Here is a 22,588-nt window from a genome sequence, read left to right on the forward strand (position 1 = left end):
GGTTATGCCTCCGCCTCGTTGCCCTGAAAGCCGCAGCGACAGCGAAAAGGGCTAAGATTCGGCCATGAGCAGCGCCCCCCGGCGCCCCGCCAAGGGCGCAGATTCTTTCCGTACGGTGAGTGTGGCCCCCAGGTCGCCAGCCCGACCTTCCCTCCCTGGCAGCCTTGGGTGCTCCGGCCAAGGGTCCTCGCCAACCAGGGGTGTGAGCGTGTGTGAGTGTGGAGACTGGGAGGATGCTGCCATCCCTACCCTGACTTTGCATGATGGTCGTAGGGGGGGATGGGTAGTGGGGGTATCAGACGTCTTCCAGTCCTGGGGAGGGAGTTGAGGCTGTTACCTGAAGACCTAGGTAGCTTAGCCTCAGCGGTTGAGGAACTTTGAGAACCCTGGGTCTCTCACCCAGCAACCCGTCTCAGACCCGGCTGGCCTTAGAGGCGCAGGTCAAGTCTGCACGCGGGCCAGGGTTCTGGGCGGAGCTCGCCTGCCACGACTGGCCACGCCCCCTGCCCACGTGCCACCCAGGCCCGCCCCTCCCTGCCCCCACGTGGCCACCGCTCCACATGGCCCCCTCTGGATTTTCCTAAGGAGTCTAATGATTAACCCCGTGCCACAATCAGCTCCGCTATTGGTCACACTGGCCCAGAGGGGCACGTGACTGGGAAGGGGCACAGGCTGGTCCCCTCCCCCTCCTTCTCAGGTTCACCCCTGCCGGCCATGGACTTCCTCCTGCGGCCTCAGGTGCGAGGGGTCTGAGACCCTCTCTCCCCATGGCGGCAAGCTCCCTGCGCCTCTCCCCGTCCCCTCGTCCCACGGGGCTGCTTCTGGTGGGAGTGGGGCTGGGCGCTTAGGGGAGCCAGGAGATGGACAGGAGCCTTCCTCACAGAGGGGAGAAGCCAGCCCCCTGGCCCGCTCACCTTCTCTTATCCGGTGTTCTGCCAGTCCCAGTTGCTCCAGTCCCCACCTCGCCCCTAAGACCCGCCCTTCGCCCCAGCCCTCCTCCCCGCGCTCTTCCTTGTTCTGGCTGCTGGCACCGCTATGGAGGGGGCTGCATACCCCCTCCCTTGGAGATCCCGATGCCCTTCAGGTCCAGAAGCTCTTGAGCAAATATTTGGCGGCGCCTGGAGCTGAGACTGTGGGTGGGTGGGGGGCTGGACCAAGGCTGCCTGGCCAGGCGGCTGCCGCTTAGCTGGGCTGAGCTCTTGCAAGCGCCGCATTCCCTGCCGGCTGTGCCGGCCGCTGCTCCGCGCCCGCAGGATGACTCAGGTGGGGGCTGTGGGGGTGGGGTGAGGGGTGGGGCTAGGGACCTGGCCCAGGGCTCGGGCCGGGGGCCTGGGGGCTGGGGGAGCTCTCCTGGGGGCTGAAGGGCATCCATTCCGGTCCCTGTGGGGCTGGGTTTGTTTGACTCAGACAGGCTCTGGGTCGGTTAGCTTGGGCGCCTCCAGAAGTTACTTTTTGGGCTCAGCAGTTGTCCTCAGGCCAACTGGAGTTTCTTCAGTATCTGTCATGTGAACTTCCCGGTTCACACGCCCTCCCTCCAGGCTGCAGACGGGCTGGACACACGGGATTTCTTCCACCTGCCCTGAACTGACTACACAGCCAAGGGGGCTGGGCTGGGATGAGGGTAGCTCAGAACCCAGGGGACAGCTGCTAGGGGGACTGGGTCTCTGCATCTGAGGGGGCAGACTGCTGGGGGGACACTGGGTCACTGTGTTTGAAGGGATGTCTACTGGTAGGGTGACTGGCTTCCTGCATTTGAGGGGACAGACTGCTTGGGATGACTGGGTCCCTATATTTGTTTCCTTTTTTTGTTTTGTTTTGAGATGGAGTCTCACTCTGTCACCCAGGCTGGAGTGCAGTGGCATGATCTTGGCTCACTGCAACCTCCGCCTCCCAGGTTCAAGTAATTCTTCTACCTCAGCCTCCTGAGTAGCTGGGATTACTGATGTCCGCCACCACGCCTGGCTAATTTTTGTGTTTTTAGTAGAGATGGGGTTTCACCATGTTGGTCAGGCTGGACTTGAATTCCTGACCTCCAGCAATCCACTCACCTCAGCCTCCCAAAGTGCTGGGATTACAGGCGTGAGCCACTGTGCCTGGCCTGGGTCCCTATATTTAAGGGACAGCTGCTGGGGGGATATTGAGCCACCAGCATTAGAGGAGATAGCTGCTGGGGGGAGGGTTCCTGGGTCTCTGGCACTGGGAAGGGTGAGGTTTCGGGGTACAATTCCCAGTGAGCCCTGTGTGTTTTCTCTCTGCCTTCTTCCTCACAGCCAGAGCCAGAGAGCTTGGGCCCTGGGACGCCTGGGTTCCCCGAGCAGGAGGAAGACGAACTTCACCGCACCCTGGGCGTGGAGCGGTTTGAGGAGATCCTACAGGAGGCCGGGTCTCGCGGAGGGGAGGAGCCAGGCCGCAGCTATGGGGAGGAAGACTTTGAGTGTGAGGGGGCAGGCAGGGGAGGGGGAGGCGGGGGGATCAGGTTTGACCGTCCAGCAAAGAAGGGACTGGGGTCCTAGTGGGAGGAGTGGGGCTAGGGGGCAGGATGGCAGGGGAGGGACACTGTGCCTGCCACAGCCAAGTCCCCCTCCTCCCTGCAGACCACCGCCAGTCCTCCCACCATATCCATCACCCACTGTCCACCCACCTGCCTCCGGATGCACGCCGCCGCAAGACACCCCAGGGCCCAGGACGGAAGCCTCGAAGGCGCCCGGGAGCCTCCCCGACTGGAGAAACCCCGACCATTGAGGAGGGGGAGGAAGATGAGGATGAGGCCAGCGAGGCTGAGGGGGCCCGGGCGCTCACGCAGCCGTCCCCTGTCTCCACACCCTCCTCGGTGCAGGTGCGCTGGGCGCGGGCTCCTAGGGAATGTCGGCAGGGCCCTGGCCTGGTCACTCCTGCCCACATGGGTCCCTGTTACAGTTCTTTCTCCAAGAGGATGACAGTGCTGACCGGAAGGCAGAGAGGACCAGTCCATCTTCCCCTGCACCACTGCCCCACCAGGAGGCAACTCCTCGGGCCTCCAAAGGGGCCCAGGCTGGGTAAGTACACCCCAATCAACAGTGTCCCCAACAGACACTTCCCCTGCTAGGACAGTGAGGTGATGCTGGAACAAAGCATGAGCCTTGGAATCACCAGGCCAGGGTTCAAATCCCAGGCCCGCACTCACTGGCTGGGCAAGTAACTTAATTAAGCTCTCCAAGCCCCAGGTTCCTCATCAGAAACCAAGCATAATAGAACGTTTCTCACTGGGTGGCTGTAGGGATTAAGGGTGGTGTGAATTAAAGTTCTAAGTATGGTTTAGCCTGGCAAAGAACATGCGCTGCCTAAGCTGCCTCCCACCCCTGTCCCTCTCCCACCCCTGCCCGTCTCCCACCCCTGCCTGTGGTGTAGTGGGAGCAATAGCCAGCACTGGCTCAGGTACTGGACTGGTGACCTCCCAGCACTTGCTGGAGGCCCCAGGGTTCAAGAGGCAAAGGAGACCCCCTCTCCTTGGGGCACTGCCAACACACGCTGGTCAGAAACCAAATGTTATCATGTGAGATGGCATCAGCATGTTGTCACTGCACCCAGTGGCTGGTTCAGGCAAAGTGTCAGTACCAGTGGATGATTGGCATTTGGGGGAAGGCTTCCTGGAGAAAATGACTTTGAACTAGGTCTCAAGGTCACTACTATCACGGACCTGTTGTTTTCTGGGTGCCAGGCAGCGTGAAGGGCTGCGGGAAGTGAAGGGCATGTTGTCCCCTCTGGGAGCGCATAACCTGCTGGGACCGTGGCACAGATGCGGGCGGCGGGTTACAGCGGCCTTAGGGGCGCCAGGATGGCCGGGAGGAGGCTGGGGCTTCCGAGAAAGCCTGGCATCAGGAAAGGGTCGGATTTGTGGGCCAGGGCACGTGGGGGCTAGGAAAGCCTGGTCATGGGAGGGGACTCTGATGTTGAGTCAGAGCTTGGAGCTCTGGGGGCTCTTGATGTTGAGAGAGAGGGGTGGGACCACGTGGCAGGGCCCTGGCCACCCAGTGTGGCAGAGAGAAGGGAGAGAGCAGAAGCTGGCGTCTGTGAAGCCTGAGGCTTACCCCTCCTCCCAGGGCAGGAAGCTGTCTGCCATCTCCAAGGCCCGGTGCCATGGACTTTATTCCTCTTGATTAAACATAGGCCCCTGTGAACCTCTGAGTCCCATGGCTAGGGATGTGCCAGGGGTTGAGGGGGCAGGGGGATGAATGCTGATTGTCAGGAAGCAGCGTCCTGAGCTCCTTTTCTGCACCAGGACCTGCACTGGGACTTTTCCAAAATCTCACCCCTCATGGCACCGCCAAAGGCTGGCCTCAGCCCTGGCTGCTGAGGAGCAGTTGACGTTCGCAGTGGACGTTCAGAGGGGCCTCGGGGTGACCGTTTGGGGCTGCACAGCCAGAAAAGGGTGGAGCTGGGGTTTGGATGCTGGCAGTCTGCATCCAGAATCCTCCCCCTCCCTGTGCCCGCGCCTCCCGGGAGTGGGAGCTAGGAGGGCCTGGAGTCCGATGTGGGTCCCCTCCCTGGCTACCCGCTGCATGGGTGCTGGGCGTGGGGGAGGAGGCCAGGTTTCTCAGGCTCACGGCCATTCTGTCTGCCTAGAACCCAGGTGGAGGAGGCGGAGGCGGTGGCGGTGGCCAGTGGCACTGCAGGGGGTGACGACGGGGGTGCCTCGGGGCGCCCCCTGCCCAAAGCCCAGCCTGGGCACCGCAGCTACAACCTTCAGGAGAGGAGGCGCATCGGGAGCATGACTGGGGCTGAACAGGCACTGCTGCCCCGGGTCCCCACAGATGAGATTGAGGCCCAGACGCTGGCCACGGCCGACCTAGACCTCATGAAGAGTAAGTGCTGGGCCTGGGCCAAGCCCGGCACTGGTGGGCAAAGGAGTGAGAGAAAGGGGGAGCCCAACCTTGGTCCTCTGCCCCCACAGGTCACCGGTTTGAGGACGTTCCTGGGGTGCGGCGGCACTTGGTGCGGAAGAATGCCAAAGGTTCCACACAGAGTGGCCGAGAAGGGCGGGAGCCTGGCCCCACACCTCGGGCCCGACCCCGGGCCCCCCACAAGCCCCATGAGGTACCATGCTCTGCTTCATGCTCTTCCATCAACTTCCCATCCAGCTTCCCCCCACGACCCTGCCCCTACCTCTCAGACCAGCTGTAATCTCAAGCCTCAGGGTTGCCACTGTTGTTTTGTTGTTGTTTGAGACAGTCTCGCTCTTTGCCCAGGCTGGAGTGCAGTGATGTGATCTCAGCTCACTGCAACCTCTGCCTCCTCGGTTTAAGCGATTCTCCTGCCTCAGCCTCCTGAGTAGCTGGGATTACAGGCACCTGCTACGCCTAGCTAATTTTTGTATTTTTAGTAGAGATGCGGTTTTACCATGTTGGCCAGGCTGGTCTCCAACTCCTAGCCTCTAGGAATCCGCCCGCCTCGGCCTCCCAGAGTGCTGGTATTACAGGCATGAGCTGCCGCGCAGGGCCCAGGGATGCCACCTTTGGTTGTGAAGGTTGTAACACTGCACAAGAGTGCAGTATACACATCTTAGAGCTTATTGACTTGGGCACTGTGATTATACTCCCCATGGTGGATGTCGTTGATTTGAGTATTGTGGTTATAATTCACGTCTGTTAAAAGGCCTGCAGAACTCCATTGCTTTCATATACAGCGGCCATTTCTCAAGCGCTTACTCTGAGGCACGTAGCGTGCCATGTGCTTTTCCTTTTCATCCTTCTGAAAGTTCTATGAGGTGGGTATTATTCCCATTTGACAGATGAGGGAAACTGCGTCTCCTTGGTTAGTCAGTTGTCCAGGGTCCCAGCTGGCTGTGGGACTGGTGCGCCTGTGCGCCACCCACTGTGCTCGTGCTCTCCAGGGTCACTTGGCTCCCTCTGACACCACTCACCTCTGACACCCACCCCAGGGCTGCCTCCGGCTCTGTACCCTGAAATGCCTTCTCTTCTCTCCCCAAGGTGTTTGTGGAGCTGAATGAGTTGCTCCTGGACAAAAACCAGGAGCCCCAGTGGCGGGAGACAGCTCGCTGGATCAAATTTGAAGAGGACGTGGAGGAGGAGACCGAGCGCTGGGGGAAGCCCCACGTGGCCTCCCTCTCCTTCCGCAGTCTCCTGGAGCTCCGCAGGACCCTGGCCCATGGTAACCCCGCTCCCCTCCACCTCCTGCCTGGCCAGTCCCCAGGAAATTCTCCCAAATGGCCCCAAATCTATCTTGAGCCCCACGTTGTGTGACAGCCCCAGAGCCCAGAGGAAGCATGGTCCACACTCAGCTCACATTTGCATTTTCGGCCAGCAGCTTCTTGATATTCTCAGATAACAACTGAAGCCGATGTGTTTTGGTTGCGAAAATGTTCGAGAAGCTATTTTGATGTAAAGCTTTCTGAAATTCCTGGCGTGCCTTGGTACCATCTTAGAGATTCTGTGGAATGTGATCTAATCTGCAGCTGTGTAGACCTCACGAAATGACCACCGACCACAGATGCAAGACTTCCAAGCCATGTGTTTGCTTGCTTGCTCCTTCCCAATGAGTGACCACTCTCAGTTGTTGTTAAAAGGCCTGTTTCTAAGCAGCTGAGGTTCTGTGGTTTGAGGCAGCCTAGGAAAAAAATTAATTTTTTTTTTCGAGACAGGATCTTGCTCTGTTGCCCAGGCTGGAGTACAGTGGTGTGATCTTGGCTCACTGCAACCTCCACCTCCCAGGCTCAAGTGATCCTCCTGCCTCAGCCTCCCAAGTAGCTGGAACTACAGGCGCGTGCTACCATGCCTGCCTAATTGTTTTATTTTTAGTAGAGATGGGGTTTCACCATGTTGCCCAGACTGGTCTCAAACTCCTGGGCTTAAGTGATTTACCCGCCTCAGCCTCCCAAAATGTTGGGAATACAGGCATGAGCCACTGTGCCTGGCTTAAAATTAAATTTAAAAAAAAAAAAGTAAACAAAGCAGTTGCTGGGCGCGGTGGCTCACGCCTATAATCCCAGCACCTTGGGAGGCTGAGGTGGGTGGATTACGAGGTCAAGAGATTGAGACCATCCTGGCTAACAAGGTGAAATCCCATCTCTACTAAAAATACAAAAAATTAGCGGGGCATGGTGGCAGGCGCCTGTAGTCCCAGCTACTTGAGAGGCTGAGGCAGGAGAATGGCGTGAACCTGGGAGGTGGAGCTTGCAGTGAGCCAAGATCATGCCACTGCACTCCAGCCTGGACGACAGAGCGAGACTCTTATCACCAAAAAAAAAAAAAAAAAAAAGAAGAAGAAGCAGCTGAGGACCTAGAAACCGGCTTTTAGAATTGTTTCCCAACTAGGAGTCCATAGGCCCCAAGTGAGGCTCAGGGTCTTTGGGTAAAGGGCCGCTGTGGAAGGGCTTTCTCACTGGGCGTTGTGGTCTCCAGCCTGGCTGCTCAGGGGTGTTTGGTTCTGTTTATTCTTTAGTCTTTGTTCCTGAAAGTTGGCCTTGCCAGATGAATGACCTGGTAACTTTTGAAGGGACTGTTATTTCTGTGTGCAATGGTGAGGGGAGGTCGAGAAGCCGACAAGGAAGTCAAGAAGCTTGGGGCGGAGGGGGGTCTTCAGATGGCTCCAGGGTGGCCACACGGACGAGGCTGCAGACCAGCTGAGTTGTGTATCAGGGTAGAACTAGGCCCCTAGAGTGACACAGCACCTGGCTCACTTAGAGGAGAGTTTTTTAACAGCCAAGAGGGTTCAGCCAGAGTGGGCAGCCTGGACCGTCCCCATGGAGGCCGGATGCTCCCTGGAAGGGGTGTCTGACAGGCGTGGCCTAGATGGCCTCTCTGGTCACTGAGGTTCGGTGGTCTCTGTGGAGCCTCATAACGTTCCTGGGGGTCTGAGGGAGGGGAGGAACCAGAGGGTTGATGTGACCTAGGCTCCTGTGGGAGCCAGAACTCGAGCCCGCGTCCTTCATGTGTAGGCTGGTGTTCCAGCCCCGGCACCCACCCACCTGTCCCCAGCTCCTGCTCCCCATCCCATCTCCTGCCACTGTTTTGTGACCTGGGGCTGAGGGGCCCTCTGTGCCATCTTATGCTAGGGGCTGTGCTCTTGGATCTGGACCAGCAGACCCTGCCCGGAGTGGCCCACCAGGTGGTGGAGCAGATGGTCATCTCTGACCAGATCAAGGCCGAGGACAGGGCCAACGTGCTGCGGGCTCTGCTGTTGAAACACAGGTGAGGCCCTGTGGGCCAGTTGGGGACGACACTTCAGCCCGCCTGCCCTGGCCCTTGTCATTGACCCTCCTTTGCCTCACCAGCCACCCAAGTGATGAGAAGGACTTCTCCTTCCCCCGCAACATCTCAGCTGGCTCCCTGGGCTCCCTGCTGGGGCATCACCATGGTCAGGGGGCCGAGAGTGACCCCCACGTCACCGAGCCTCTCATGGGAGGTGTTCCTGAGACCCGGCTGGAGGTGGAGCGAGAGGTGAGGGGAGAACCAGCCCTGCCTGGGCTGGCGGCAGGGCTGAGGAAGTCTGGGTGTGGACTCAGAGTGGGAGGGGCCTGGCTGGGCTGAGCCCTGTTCTGTGTCCCCCAGCGTGAGCTGCCGCCTCCAGCACCATCAGCTGGCATCACCCGCTCCAAGTCCAAGCACGAGCTGAAACTGCTGGAGAAGATCCCTGAGAATGCCGAGGCCACGGTGGTCCTCGTGGGTATGTGGGGCAGGTCACATGTAGGGGGCTTGGTGGCCAGGCCTTGAGGCAGAGTCCTGTAGTCTCCCTGGCCCTGCCTTGGTGCCACCCTGGGCGAGGGACTGGAAGGCGGTCCTGCTGCTCTGCTCTTGCCCACGATGGTCCCACGCCCCTAGGCTGCGTGGAGTTCCTCTCCCGCCCCACCATGGCCTTTGTGCGGCTCCGGGAGGCTGTGGAGTTGGACGCAGTGTTGGAGGTGCCGGTGCCTGTGCGTTTCCTCTTCCTGCTGCTGGGCCCGAGTAGCGCCAACATGGACTACCACGAGATCGGCCGCTCCATCTCCACCCTCATGTCAGACAAGGTCAGCTACCCTCCTCCTCTGGGCCCTGCTTCCTGGAGCCCATCCTAGGCCAGTCTTGATCCCCATGACTGCCTCCCACCCACTGGCCTTGCCCACCCTCAGCTCCAGGCCCTCAGCCCTCTTCTTTATGCCCTCCCCCATCCCCATCCTGCTTTGGCAGCAATTCCACGAGGCAGCCTACCTGGCTGACGAGCGGGAGGACCTGCTGACGGCCATCAACGCCTTCCTGGACTGCAGCGTGGTGCTGCCGCCTTCAGAAGTGCAGGGCGAGGAGCTGCTGCGCTCTGTGGCCCACTTCCAGCGCCAGATGCTTAAGAAGCGAGAGGAGCAGGGCCGGCTGCTGCCTACAGGGGCCGGGCTGGAGCCCAAATCTGCCCAAGATAAGGGTACGGCCAGGGCGGGCTGGGGCCAGGGCTGCCTCAAGGGGGTGAGGTGGGCAAGAGGGGCTGGGGCGCCCTGACGGAGGCCTGGGTTGCAGCGCTCCTGCAGATGGTAGAGGCGGCAGGGGCAGCTGAAGATGATCCCCTTCGGCGGACGGGGCGGCCCTTTGGGGGGCTGATCCGAGATGTGCGGCGCCGCTATCCCCACTACCTGAGTGACTTCCGAGATGCACTTGACCCTCAGTGCCTGGCCGCAGTCATCTTCATCTACTTTGCCGCCCTGTCTCCTGCCATCACCTTTGGGGGGCTGCTGGGTGAGGAGAGCCTTCAGGTAGGGGGCGGCGGGGACTGCCCAGGGCCTGGCCACCAGCTCCTGAGCTGGTTCCTGCACCCCTAGGAGAGAAGACGCAGGACCTGATAGGGGTGTCGGAGCTGATTATGTCCACAGCGCTCCAGGGCGTGGTCTTCTGCCTGCTGGGTGCCCAGCCCCTGTTGGTGATCGGCTTCTCAGGGCCCCTGCTGGTCTTTGAGGAGGCCTTCTTCTCGGTGAGGGCTCTTCTCGCCCATCTCCAGCCGCCCCTCCTGTGCCCTAGACACCTCCCCACAGCATCCCCACCCAGAGCTCAGGACCTGACTGCCCCTCCCTCCAGTTCTGTAGCAGCAACCACCTGGAGTACCTGGTGGGCCGTGTGTGGATCGGCTTCTGGCTGGTGTTCCTGGCCTTGCTCATGGTGGCCCTGGAGGGGAGCTTCCTGGTCCGCTTCGTCTCCCGCTTCACCCAGGAGATCTTCGCCTTCTTGATCTCACTCATCTTCATCTATGAGACCTTCTACAAGCTGGTGAAGGTGGGCAGGCCCCTGCCGAGAGCTGGGCCAGGAGGGCCGAGGTCTCAGGGCTGGAGGGAGTCTCTTGGTCCCATCCTCTGGATTTGAGGCCAGGCTGGTCTGGAGCATCCCCGGGGCTTGTTGCCAACACATATACCAGGGCTTCAGATTAATCTTTTAATTAATTAATTAATTAATTTGAGACATTCTTACTCTGTTGCCCAGGCTGGAGTGCAGTGGTGTGACCTTGGCTCACCGCAACTTCTGCCTTCTGGGTTCAAGCGATTTTCCTGCCTCAGCCTCCCAAGTAGCTGGGATTATATTATAGGTGTGCACCGCTATACCTGGCTAATTTTTGTATTTTTAGTAGAGACGGGTTTCACCATATTGGTGAGGCTTGTCTTGAACTCCTGACCTCAGGTGATCCACCCACCTCGGCCTCCCAAAATGCTGGGATCACAGGATTTAGCCACCACACCTGGCCTTAATTTATTTTCAAACAGCAACTCGAACCAGACAGATCAATCTTTCAAAAACTCATACTTTTATTTCTTTTTTTTTCTTTTGAGACAGAGTGTTGCTTTGTCACCCAGGCTGGAGTGCGGTTTTGGTGCAATCTCTGCTCACTGCAACCTCTGCCTCCTGGGTTGAAGTGGTTCTCCTGCCTCAGCCTCCCAAGTAGCTGGGATTACAGGCACACGCCACCATGCCCGGCTAAATTTTTTGTATTTTTTTAGTAGAGATGGGGTTTTACCATGTTGGCCAGGCTGGTCTTGAACTCCTGGCCTCAAGTGATCTGCCCGCCTCGCCTCCCAAAGTGCTGGGATTACAGGTGTGAGCCACTGCACCCAGCCAAAAACTCATACTTTTATTTTTTTAAAACTTCTATATTTAATGGCACAGTGGCGCCATTAGAGCTCACTGTTAGTTCAAACTCCTGAGCTCAAGTGATCCTTCTGCCTCAGCCACCCTAATAGCTGGGACTACAGGCGGGCCCCACGCCTGGCTAATTTTTAAATTTTTTGAAGAGGCCTGCCTAGATTGCCCAGGCTTGTCTGGAACTCCTGGTCTCAAGGAATCCTCCTGCCTTGACCTCCCAAAGTGTTGGGGTTATAGGCATGAGCCACCAGGCCCAGTCCATCTTTATTTTATTTTATTTGTTTTTTGAGACAGAGTCTTGCTCTGTTGCCCAGGCTGGAGTGCAGTGGCGGGACCCCGCCTCACTGCAACTTCGGCATCCTGGGTTCAAGCGATTCTCCTGCCTCTGCCTCAGCCTCTCGAGTAGCTGGAATTACAGGTGCCCACCATGCCCAGCTAGTTTTTGTATTTTTAGCAGAGACAGGGAAGGCTGGTTTCAAACTCCTGACCTCAAGTGATCTGCCCGCCTCGGCCTCCCCAAGTGCTAGAATTATAGGCGTGAACCACTGTACCCGGCCTGTTTTTTTATTTTTAAAAAATACATTATTTTTAATTTGGTTTTAAAACTCACATTTTTTAATAACAAAGGTACAAGCTTTTGTTAAAATGTCAAACAATCCAGGAGTGTAGAAAGGGGAAAGGCTCCAGAGGTGACAGTCAGTCTGGGCATCAGATGTGTGTGACAGGCCACTCTGGTCCTCTGTGCTCATGTCCTCTTCCTTTAGGCCCCTGGATCCTCTCTGGGCCTGGTTGGTGCCACTCACCAGCTGCCTTCCTGACTTATACTAGCCGCTCGGTCTTTTCTGCCCCACACTGCCCTGTGCTCACAGCTGGTTCTCTGGGTCATTGTCTTAATTCAACAAGACAAGCTCCTTGAAAGCAGGCCAGCCTTTCCCCTGCCCCACCCCTTCCACCCAACACTCACTGAGCCCCAGGAATCTTTTCTGCAGTCCAGCTGATGGAGGCCGTGTGGCCTCCTCTCCCCAGATCTTCCAGGAGCACCCCCTGCACGGCTGCTCAGCCTCCAACAACTCAGAGGTGGACGGCGGTGAGAACATGACATGGGCCGGGGCAAGACCCACGCTGGGGCCGGGCAACAGGAGCTTGGCTGGGCAGTCTGTGCAGGGGAAGCCCCGGGGCCAGCCCAACACAGCCCTGCTGTCGCTGGTGCTCATGGCCGGCACCTTCTTCATCGCCTTCTTCCTGCGCAAATTCAAGAACAGCCGGTTCTTTCCTGGCCGGGTGCGTGGGCTTAAAGGCCAAGAGGGGGTTAGGGGCAGGAAGGGGGGTGGCAGGAAGTCAGCGGCTGTGGTGGCAGGCCTCTGAGCGCTGTGCCTGCTCACTCAGATCCGGCGGGTGATTGGGGACTTTGGGGTGCCCATCGCCATCCTCATCATGGTGCTTGTGGATTACAGTATTGAGGACACCTATACCCAGGTAAGGTGCTGCCTGCAGCAGGCAAGTGCTGCTGCCTCTGCCACCCCGGGTCTAGGTGTTCCCCTCCAGCCTCCAAACCCAGCCTGTCCTTAAGCTTAAGCTTGTCCTTAAGATGCCATCCCCTTTCCATGGCATGCCCTCCACATTCACCTTAACCCTTGTCCCTACACTGTGTCTGCCCTGCAGAAGCTGAGCGTTCCCAGTGGATTCTCGGTGACTGCCCCAGAAAAGAGGGGCTGGGTCATCAACCCCCTGGGAGAGAAGAGCCCCTTCCCTGTGTGGATGATGGTTGCCAGCCTGCTGCCCGCCATCCTGGTCTTCATTCTCATCTTCATGGAGACACAGATCACCACGTGAGTGGTCCTAGCCAAAGGGGTGTGAGAGGCCAGAGCCCCAGGCCAGGCTGGGGAACTCAGCATGGAACCTCCAGCCACACTGGGCAATCCCAGGGACCTCAGGGAACCTTGGATGCCCAGATGGCCACAGTTTATTCTGTAGACAGCAGAAAAACCCCGATGTTTGCCGGGACAGGAACAGCACGTGGAGGGGCAGGCCACCCTGGCAGTGCTAGCTGGGAGCTGTCATGGACGATAAGGGCTGGGGGCCCAGGTTTTGCTCTGTAACGGAATTTGAATCCTGACGGAATGGACAGGGACCGCCAGGTTGCAAAGCCAGATGGAGGGACTGGCTGGGCATTCTGGAAAGACCCTGTGGTCTGCGGAACTGAGTCCAGCCTGGGCCTCAGCAGCACCCCTCCCGCTCTCAGGCTCATCATCTCCAAGAAGGAGCGCATGCTGCAGAAGGGCTCCGGCTTCCACCTGGACCTGCTGCTCATCGTGGCCATGGGCGGCATCTGTGCCCTCTTTGGCCTGCCCTGGTTGGCTGCTGCCACTGTCCGCTCTGTCACTCACGCCAACGCGCTCACTGTCATGAGCAAGGCTGTGGCACCTGGGGACAAGCCCAAGATTCAGGAGGTCAAGGAGCAGCGGGTGACGGGGCTGCTGGTTGCCCTGCTTGTGGGTACGTTGCCTCTTGCCTTTCCCTTCCCAGTGGATTCCCCAGGGCTACTGGGGCCAGGGGACCCCGGGGCCAACTCTTTCTCCTGCGCCTCCCGTAGGCCTCTCCATAGTTATCGGGGATCTGCTCCGGCAGATCCCCCTGGCCGTGCTCTTTGGAATTTTCCTGTACATGGGAGTCACCTCCCTTAATGGGATCCAGTTCTATGAGCGGCTGCATCTGCTGCTCATGCCGCCCAAACACCACCCAGATGTCACTTACGTCAAGAAGGTGAGCCCCCCAGCTCCCCACCGGAAGGGTTGTGCCTCTGGCCATCCTGGTCTACTTGGGTCACTCTCCAGCTGCCCCCTCCCATCTGCCCACTTCAGCCAGCCCCCACCTCCTCTCTGTACCAGCCCAGCTCTGGCACCTAGGAATGTTCTTCCATCCCCGCCTCCGAAGAGGAGAGAGGCTCTTCCCAGCAGCAGGCTAGGGAGGAACCTGGGCTCACCTGTCTCCGTCCCCCAGGTCCGGACTCTCCGTATGCACCTGTTCACGGCCCTGCAGCTGCTCTGCCTGGCCCTGCTCTGGGCCGTCATGTCCACAGCTGCCTCCCTGGCCTTCCCCTTCATCCTCATCCTCACAGTGCCGCTCCGCATGGTGGTGCTCACCCGTATCTTCACCGACCGAGAGATGAAATGTGTAAGCCCTCCCGCCTGCCTCCCCCGGTTCCTCTTGCCTCCCTGTGGATCTGGAAAGGCCCCCCCACTTCCCTTCTTGACCGCCACCTCCCCACACACAGCTGGATGCTAACGAGGCAGAGCCGGTGTTTGATGAGCGGGAGGGTGTGGACGAGTACAATGAGATGCCCATGCCTGTGTAGCCGCCACCGAGGGACAGCCGAGGGACCGATGGACGAGGGGACAGGCTGGTGGGATGGGGTTCCCCCTCCCATGCCCCTCCCTCCTTTTTATTTAAGTGAATAATTTAAAGTCCTCTCCTCCCCCACTGCCCCTGCAGTAAAGTGCTTTGGCCCCCACCTATCTGTGGCCTTTTGTCTTTGTGTGGGGGGGCATGAATGGAAGAGGCGGGGGACTCAGCTCTGCTCCCCGTCCCCAAACTGAGATTCACAACGGGGAAGGAAAGGAACTTTAATGAGAAATCAAAACATAGGGAACCAAAGTGCAAATCATCCACCCCCCATGGGGGGGCCATCCTGAACCCCACATCATCCCCTCAGCCCCCTTCAGGCCCCCAGCGCAGGCCCAGGGCCTGGAGCTTCTGCCTCAGGTAGCTCTTGAGCTGGGGCAGGCCTCTCTGGGACTCCAGTTCCTCGAAGGGTAGCTGTGGGGAGAGGAGAGGGCGGCAGGTTACCCGCAGGCCGGGAGTGAGGATGCGCCACGGGCCAGGCCAGGGCCACTCACCGGCAGGAGCTGGTAGCCCATCAGGCCTAGGTGCCGCTCCCTCAGGGCCCTCGAGCCCAGCAGCACCCTGCCGTCCCGGCAGAAATGCCAGCGTTCCCGCAACACCAGCACCACCCTGCAGGGGGAGGGACGTGGCTCAGGGCATGGAGGGCAAGGTGGCCAGGGCTCCCCCACCCTACCTCCCTTACCTCTGGGCAGGGTCTCGAGTAGTGGCGCTAGAGGCAGCCTGGCCCTGTGGGCAGGACCTTGGTGGGTATGGCAGGAAGGGGTCCTGGGTCCTCACGGGAAGCACAGCACCAGAGCTGCTGACGCACAGCAGGAAGTCTGAAGGGGGAGCAGGGCCGGCGGCCTTAGCCAGGGCTCGGTCTCCCTGGGCCTGCCGCCTGCCCCTTGCTCACCTGTGCAGTAGCCTGGAGGCACAGTCAGGTCCTGGCGGTATTTCTCCTCCCCCAGCAGCTGGCGCAACCCCTCAGCTACTATGTCCTTGTGACTGAGGAGAAAGGACACCAGTAGCAGGAAGGGCCCGGCACCTCATCCTAGTCTGTCCCAGTCTAGTGCCACCACCCTGGGCAAAGCCCTCTGCTGCTTCAGGGCCCAGTTTTATGGTGGCCGAGAGCTCCTTAGCTTTGGCGCTTCATGGTCCCTCTGGCTTTTCCACTCTGCTGGTCCCAGGCTGGCCCCTCCCCTTGCCCCAGGCTGCCCCATCCACCTGTACTTGCAGCGGGCACGGTCGGTGATGAGAGGCTGGGGAAAGATGGGCACTTGCTGCCTTCGGGGAAGGCGGGGACCCCGGTATCCTGGGAGCTCCAGCTCCACGGCCGTGTCCAGCAGGGAGAGGTAGCGACGCACAATCAGAGCATGAGGGGTGCCTGTGGGGAGGCGGGGACTGGGGCTCTGGGCTGCAGGCCACCCTGCTCCCCTGCCTCTCCAGCCCTCGGGCCCAGCCAGCCATCCTGGCTGCGTACCACTGATGTAGTTGATGAAGCCAGGGGAAAAAACAAAGTGCAGGGCTCTGAAGGGCAGGCACCGCAGTTGGCACAGTGACATCAAGATGTTGACTGTAGCCAGGGGTGCCACCCCTGCTTCCCGAGCCAGGATCCTCTCAAGGCAGGGCATAAACTGCTGTTCCAGGGGCAGGTAGTTCAGTCGCCCAAAGGGCAGGACCAACTTCTGTACCACCTGTGGAGGAAGAGCAGTTCATTACCCAGTGTAAAGTATTTCTGCAGTCATCTTTTACAAGCTAAGCCTTGGAGAGGCTTAGCCCTCAGGTTTATAACACTGCTGTAAAGACAGGACAGTCCCTCCGGCCTCACAGTTCAACAGCAAAGCAGTCACGAGCTGCATGTGACTAACCACCAGACAGGCAGAGGGGACATCGCTGTGGGGTCTGGCCCTGAAGACTTCGAGAGGGATGAGTGGAGCTAGGATGCTGCTAAGAGTGCTTTGGGAAACTGCAGATTTCCAGGAATGCATGCCGGTGACAGGAGGTGGGCAAGCCACAGAAAGGGTGTAGGAAAAGATGCAGGTCCCAGGGGACAGAGGGCGTGTCTGCTTCAGGAAAAGGATAGCCGAGCTGCACGGGGCGCTGGGCCTGACAAGGTCCCTGAGAATGACAGAGATGCACTGGAGGGTGGGTGGCAAGCCCACCTTGCTGCTGAGTTGCGTTTCCTGAACCACCAGGAAGTGGGCAATGGCTTCCAGAAGCTGGGGCTCCCGCAACCGGTGCCGGGCCAGGTGCTGGGCCAGGAGCACCATCACGTGGGGAGTCAGTTCCTCTGGCCTTGCCTCTGTGAAGAACAGCCTGTCACGCTGGGCCTCAGCCGGACCTCCAGCTGGCTCAATTCCACCTCAACCCAGCCAACGGAGCCCACCTTCCTCCTCCTGTCAACCCTCCCCACCCCCATCTGATTTTAACTCCCTCCAGCACCTGCCAGGCTGCTGATCAGATGCTGCCGTGGATACCGCAGAAAACGGGGGCAGCTTAGAGCAGCTTCCAACCCTTGCCCACCTCGGAGAAGGGGCTGCAAAGGGGGAGGTGGCTTCGGAGGGAGGCGGAGCCTTCGCTCCTGTTCCAGGGCACACACCAGGGGACCATCAGATGGAAAGCCTGAGGGGGAGAGGTAAAAGGCAGCCTGGTAACAGAGCTGTGCTGCTGTTCTTATCATGGGGTTACTTGGTGAATTCTCCACCTTTCTCCTCTCCCGTTTCCTCAGCGGGAAGGTGTGCTAGAGTTTAAGTGCAAACACTAGAGAAATGTAAAGTATCATGTGGCTATGAGGTATCAAAACGGTCTGTAGGGAGTACATACAAAGACGGCAAATAGGCTTTCATCTCGTACCAATTGTGACAAATTATGGTGGCTTCCTAGGGCACTCTATTAGCAGGAATCTGGGGTGGCACCCTAGCGAGGCTGGAAGGAGTGCGTTCGACTCATGATGTCTGCCGCAGGCATAGGACGGGAGCAGGAGCAAGCGTTCCTGGGCAAACGCCTGAGAGGCTGGGTCTCTGTCCGTGGTCCTCTACTGTTCTCCCTATTCTTCATTAACACCTAGCCCCCCAGGCGCCCACCTCAAGCCCCTCCTCACCAAGTAAGACTGCAAGGTGCAGACACACGTGGATGGTGTGAATGTCAAAGGAGGGGCAGTTTCGGATGATGAGCTGACTCAAGTCCTGCAGTGTGACCTGCTCCACAGGAGGGGGCCGTGGCCGAGACCCCAAGAGCTGGCCCAGACGACGAAGCGCCACCGAGTAGTGGTGGGCGCGCACCTTGCTGGGGTTCTGGCCCAGCCAGCGCAGCAGCTCCCCAGGGCTCTTCGCCTGTTCCAGAAGCCGCTGCAGTCCTTGCACAGGACCTGCACTGGGGCCTCCTCCAACAGGCCGGTCCCCCCATTTGCTGGGCCCCAAACAGCAGGGCTGTACTGGAGGGATCAGCAGCAGGCCAGACAGCCGAGCAGGGGAGGTCTGAGCAGAGAGCAGGACTCGAAGCATGGAGTTGGGTGATGGAGACCCTGAGGGGCAGCCCAAAAAAGGGGGTGAGGTTTTCTCCAAAGGGGAGAAAGACCTGCTACCTACTGCTTACCTCACTCCTCATTTAGGGGGCCTGTAGTCAGAGCAAGCCTTTGTGACTGCTCTGAGCCTCTTCCCCACCCCGCCCCTCTGCCTCCTTCCACGCCTTTGAAACAGCAATCATAATCCTCAGTGCGCTCAGCGCAGCACTACTTGCAAAGCAATTCCACATGCACCATCTCTGATGCTCCTTACACGCCCATGAAGAGTAGGCAGGGCTGGCATTACCTCATTTCACCGGTGGAGAAACGCAGGCCCAGAGCAGCGAAGGGGTTAAGTTAAGCCCGAGGTCATTAACCGGGTTAGTGGTCGCGCCCAGTCTGGAGCCCAGGCGGCACCGGCGTGCACTCTCCCGACCACCTCCCTCTCCCACAGGAGGCGGCGGCGGCACAGAGGGTGGAACGCGGGCTCCGCGGCTGGACGGTGCTGGGTTCCATGCTGGGCGCTCCCACTCACCAGCGGCGTGACCTTGGACAAGTGGCTTCGTCTCTCTAAGTCTCCTCACCCGTGAAATGAAAACGCAGCGCCCACCTCGCAGGGCGCGCGTGGAGCCCGAGTGCACCGCTTTGCGATGGCGCGGAGTCGGCGAAGTCGGGGGCCCCAACACCCACCCCGGCCCAGGGACGCCAGGAGACCGTGGCCGCTGCCGCTAACACCAGCTCCCGCTGCCCTCCCGCAGCCCTCCCCGCAGGCACCACCCCTACATGACTCCCCGGGCCCTGCGCAGGTCGCTCCCTCAGTCGGTCTCGGGGCCCGGGGGCCGGGTTCCCCCCGCGGCCTCCTCATCGGCTAGCCACCGAGTCCGCCATCTTCCCAGCAGCCCCTAGATAGCCGCCCGGACGCCAATCCCGAAGCAGCTATCGGCCTTCGGAGACGTGGCTCCCGGCAGGCACTGCGAGCCAGGGAGCCGCGAGCCCCGCCCGCGGGAAGTGCGTGCCCGGCGCCGGGGGCGGGGCCACGGAGGCCGGCGCCAAAGCCAGAGCAGAACGCTGGGGAGAAGGGAACGCGGAGGGCCAGACCCCAGGGCGCAATCCGTGCCCTTCTCTCCCAAGGGGCGAGGACTCCCCGCCCGCCAGCCCGCACACACTCAGACACACTGCAAGAGTGAAAACTTCACAGTTACTTTAATCTGCACAGGTTCCGGGGAACTCCTCTGCCCCTCCCCGCTCCCCTTCACCAGCCTCCCACCGACCTGGCGTCCCCAACTTAGCCCAAGGAGCTGTCAGGGATTGGAGGCGGCTGGGTCCTCCGGCAGAACACTAAGACGGGCCCCGGGGGCGGCCCGGCTCTGCCCGGGGCCGAGGCAGCGACAGCAGATGCCCGACCCCGAGGAGCCCACTCCCAGTGCGGGCTGAGGGTCAGCAGCCCCGGGAGGTGGCCCCGAGCCCCGGCGGTCGCAGGGCGGGGCCTCCGCCAGTCCCCGGAGTCCTCTGCGGCGCAGGGCTGGGCTCCAGGGCAGCGGGAAGAGGCAGGCCGGAGAGGCGGGCCTGGGAAGGCAGCAGCTCCCGCCGCGGCGCGGGGAGCAAGGTCCGGAGGGGCCGGCGACGCTGCCAAGCGCCCGCGGAGGCACTACGGGCGGTACATGGCAAAGGCCAGGAGACTGAGGAGCAGGGTGAAGCCGGCCAGGCCCAGAGTGGCGGTCAGGGGAAAGAAGGGCCGGTACTGGATCTGGCAGTACCAGAGCAGCAGCAACAGCAGGAGCAGCAGGGGCAGCAGCAGGCTGCCGATTTCCAGCCCGGAGGGGCCGGGCTCGGACCCCGGCGGGCAGGGGGGATTTGGGGGACCGACTCTCGTGGACACGTGGCAGTGGAGAACGCAGTTGGGAGGGAGGTGAAGGCTGCCCAGGGTCTGGGTGTCGTCGCCTAGCAGCTGCCCTTGGTAGATGAGTCGCACCTGCTGTTCCCGGCCGGGAAACTGGGTCCTGAGGAGAGAGGGACCTGGGTAAGAGAGCAGGCCTCAGGCAATCCTAGTCCCTGGCCCCGGAACAGCACTCCCACCCTCCCCCTGCTCTCCACACCACACCGGCCCTGGCCTGGGAGGGGCCGTCTGCCAGGGGAACAAGTACAGTTGTGATCTGGGGCGCTCAGCGCCTCCAGTATAAAGGAGGGCTGGGTCTTAGGTGTCTCCGGGGGCCTTCTGCGACCACTCCCCCAACCCCTGTCTTTAGCATTGCTCCTGCCTCTTGACCTACTTACCTTTTCAAGGAGCCAATGGTGTCGTGGGGCCAGGCCCTGGCCACCTGCTCTGAATCATTGAGGAATTTCAGCCGTAGCACGAGGGGCTCCTGCGGGGAGTCCGGGGCTGGCGGTGTTGCTGTGAACCCCGTGCTGGGCTCTGGCTGTGCAGCTTGACCTCTGTGTCTCAGGCTGGGGGTCTCTGCCCCTGGGGCCTCCCCTCTCATGCTGTCGGTAGCTGCCATGGCTGCGCTGGGCTGGGATGGCGTTGGGGTCCCTGACGGCTGGGGCAGTGGGTCCCCGCCCTCAGCGGTGTGCGTTGAGACCCAGGCAAGGGCCAGCACCAGAAGGCAGGCAAGCACCGAGAAAAGGACGGTCACCTCATCACCCACCCCTTCAATCAGGGTCATGGCGCCTGCCTTGCCCGCCGCGCTACCGAGCTGGAGAGGCACAAAGAGCCCGTGAGGCCCGGGCCCCCTGGCCAGGAGCCCTGGAACCTCCACAGGGTCCTGCCCTCACCCCACCGCGACGCTGCCACCGTCCTCAGCCTCCGTCCCCTCACCCACCCCAGGGTACCGGCTTCTCTGCCTCCCAGTCGCCCCAAACTTGCCTCCGGGTGCCCCTTCCCATCGCTGAATCCCAAGTCCTAACTTTCTGTCATCTGAGCTGGAGGTCTTCAACCAGCTCCCAACTCACCCAAACCCTATCCCAAGGTAAGGGCCTAAGCAACGCCTCTCCTAAACTTCACCCCAACCAAACTTCACCCCCAAGCGTATCTATTCTCCTGCCCACTTCACCCCAGTGTGTCTACTCCTTCACCGACTTCACCCCAGGCTCATCTACTCCGCTGCTAAAGTTTCTCCGAGGTGGGGGTAGAGCCTCTGTGCCCCCACCCCCCGCCCCCCGCGTTACGGTTCACCTAAACCCCACCCGCGGCACAGGACTGCTTCCCAGGCTTCCCCCACAGCAAACGTCAAACTCCGCCCCTGGGCAATCTGGAACCACCGAGCGTCACCACCCACCCAGCTCGGCCCCCTCCAGGTCCCCTCAACCCCACTCCGCGGAGGCCTAACTCCACGCCTCCTCTGGAAGTCTCTCCAAGCCCCGCGGGCTGCCAGACCCCAGATCCCGCCCGGAATCCGAGACTTCACGTTCCCCACCCCCACCTCTCATCACCCCTCCCACCTTCCCGCCCCCCGGAGCCGCAGGAGGGCACGGCGATCCCGGCCCGACCGGGGCCCTGGGCGGCGGGGTGGGCGCGGTCACGGCGCGGGGACTCACCGCCCGGCTCCCCCAGCTCCATCGCGGCCCCTCGGGCACTTCCGGGCGGGAGGCGCGGAGGTCGCAGGCACCTGAAGCACCCCTCCTTCCCCGCCGCCGCGGCCCGGGGCATTGTGGAACTTGTAGTCCGGCGCCGCGCTGTCCCCGCCCTAAGCCCTGCGGACCCACGTGCGGGGCTCCACCCGCGGTTCTCTGCGCCTGCAGATCGCGAAGGAGCCGGCGGGGGCGGTTTTGGGGGTTGTGCCACCCCTAGAGGTTTGGGCGGCAGCAGGGTCCGCCCCCTCCCCTGCCAACAGCCAGGGCATCTATCACACCAGACACCGACGTCAGCTGGAGCACGTCAGAGCACCCGTGTTCGTGATGCAGTGTGGAAGGCTCTGAGGAACTCAGGTGGCCCCTACTCTTATGTCAGAGTGGACGCCAGAAGGCACTTTGGCCACCAAAATTAATTCTTCAGCCCAGAGCCCAATATCCATGGGCTGCCCCACCAGGCTGGCTAGGGATACCCATCCTCAGGGCTGCCCCTTTCCTTGGTCCCCTCCTCCACCTTCGGGACTCCACAGCCCTGAAGGGCTGTGGAAGAAGCATAGACCTTGGAACCTGGCACAAATCCTGTTCCCTTATCCTGTGCTTCTCAGCTATATGACCTTGGGTGGGTTATTGAATCTCTCTGAACATTAATTTCTTCCTTTCTAAAACATACCTCGTAAGTCAATCATAAGGAAGAAATTAGATGTTTTCTTAAAAAGTGTAAAAACTAAGGTACATGTCACACAGTAGCTATTCGCTCACCTCCACCCAAACCTGGTCTCAGGAGTCGGGTCTTTGGTGTGTTACTGTGTGGATGGCATTGAATCCCAGGCCTGTGGATATCTGGATTTTTCTCTCTGGGCTCCTGTAGCCACAGAGATCTCACATCCTGGTTTTTACAGGCCAGTCTTGATTTAAAATAATCTATCCTAGTCTTCCCATGGTTCTTGCCTACTGTGGGAGCAAGTGGCCCAAATATTGCCTTAGGAATGTCAGTCTAGATTGATACCATACAGAACTAACCTACCTCTAGTTCCATCCCTCCTGTTCATTCATT

The 22,588-nt window shown here is 60.2% G+C and overlaps 4 protein-coding genes across 14 annotated transcripts; 2 read left to right on the forward strand and 2 right to left on the reverse strand.

Moving 5' to 3' along the window:
- Window position 1: 1 nt before the first annotated feature.
- SLC4A2 (solute carrier family 4 member 2) lies at window positions 2-14,595 on the forward strand. 3 transcript variants are annotated; one of them, XM_031013551.3, is made up of 22 exons: window positions 2-115; window positions 2,271-2,436; window positions 2,595-2,836; window positions 2,917-3,035; window positions 4,603-4,841; window positions 4,931-5,073; window positions 5,967-6,147; window positions 8,051-8,186; window positions 8,270-8,435; window positions 8,547-8,661; window positions 8,817-9,001; window positions 9,162-9,387; window positions 9,480-9,695; window positions 9,779-9,927; window positions 10,032-10,226; window positions 12,111-12,365; window positions 12,471-12,560; window positions 12,747-12,913; window positions 13,327-13,580; window positions 13,678-13,847; window positions 14,085-14,258; window positions 14,359-14,595. In XM_031013551.3, the coding sequence occupies exons 1-22, from the start codon at window positions 65-67 to the stop codon at window positions 14,437-14,439; spliced, it is 3,720 nt and encodes a 1,239-aa protein (XP_030869411.1). In that variant the 5' UTR covers window positions 2-64; the 3' UTR covers window positions 14,440-14,595. The 3 variants fall into 3 exon arrangements, with proteins under 3 accessions (XP_030869411.1, XP_030869412.1, XP_030869413.1); XM_031013552.3 differs by lacking the exon at window positions 2-115 and adding an exon at window positions 520-738; XM_031013553.2 differs by lacking the exon at window positions 2-115 and adding an exon at window positions 717-1,263.
- On the forward strand, window positions 5-55 carry LOC129534655 (uncharacterized). Its single transcript, XM_055392412.1, has one exon. The coding sequence runs from the start codon at window positions 5-7 to the stop codon at window positions 53-55; it is 51 nt and encodes a 16-aa protein (XP_055248387.1).
- Window positions 14,596-14,688: 93 nt separating the features above from the next.
- Window positions 14,689-18,977, reverse strand: FASTK (Fas activated serine/threonine kinase). Of its 9 annotated transcripts, none has more exons than XM_004046497.4 (10): window positions 18,751-18,977; window positions 17,566-17,988; window positions 16,908-17,087; window positions 16,628-16,767; window positions 15,946-16,159; window positions 15,690-15,849; window positions 15,379-15,470; window positions 15,169-15,304; window positions 14,981-15,095; window positions 14,689-14,900 (listed from the first exon to the last, which is right to left on the reverse strand). In XM_004046497.4, the coding sequence occupies exons 1-10, from the start codon at window positions 18,830-18,832 to the stop codon at window positions 14,793-14,795; spliced, it is 1,650 nt and encodes a 549-aa protein (XP_004046545.1). In that variant the 5' UTR covers window positions 18,833-18,977; the 3' UTR covers window positions 14,689-14,792. The 9 variants fall into 9 exon arrangements, with proteins under 9 accessions (XP_004046545.1, XP_055248385.1, XP_004046547.1 ...); XM_055392410.2 differs by having other exon boundaries at window positions 16,989-17,087; window positions 18,751-18,942; XM_004046499.5 differs by lacking the exon at window positions 17,566-17,988.
- A 174-nt stretch (window positions 18,978-19,151) lies between these two features.
- On the reverse strand, window positions 19,152-21,680 carry TMUB1 (transmembrane and ubiquitin like domain containing 1). The gene is made up of 3 exons (XM_031013554.2): window positions 21,502-21,680; window positions 20,242-20,660; window positions 19,152-19,967 (listed from the first exon to the last, which is right to left on the reverse strand). The coding sequence occupies exons 2-3, from the start codon at window positions 20,628-20,630 to the stop codon at window positions 19,616-19,618; spliced, it is 741 nt and encodes a 246-aa protein (XP_030869414.1). The 5' UTR covers window positions 20,631-20,660; window positions 21,502-21,680; the 3' UTR covers window positions 19,152-19,615.
- Window positions 21,681-22,588: the final 908 nt, after the last annotated feature.

Source organism: Gorilla gorilla, chromosome 6 (genome assembly GCF_029281585.2).
Source record: "Gorilla gorilla gorilla isolate KB3781 chromosome 6, NHGRI_mGorGor1-v2.1_pri, whole genome shotgun sequence".
Lineage (NCBI taxonomy): Eukaryota > Metazoa > Chordata > Mammalia > Primates > Hominidae > Gorilla > Gorilla gorilla.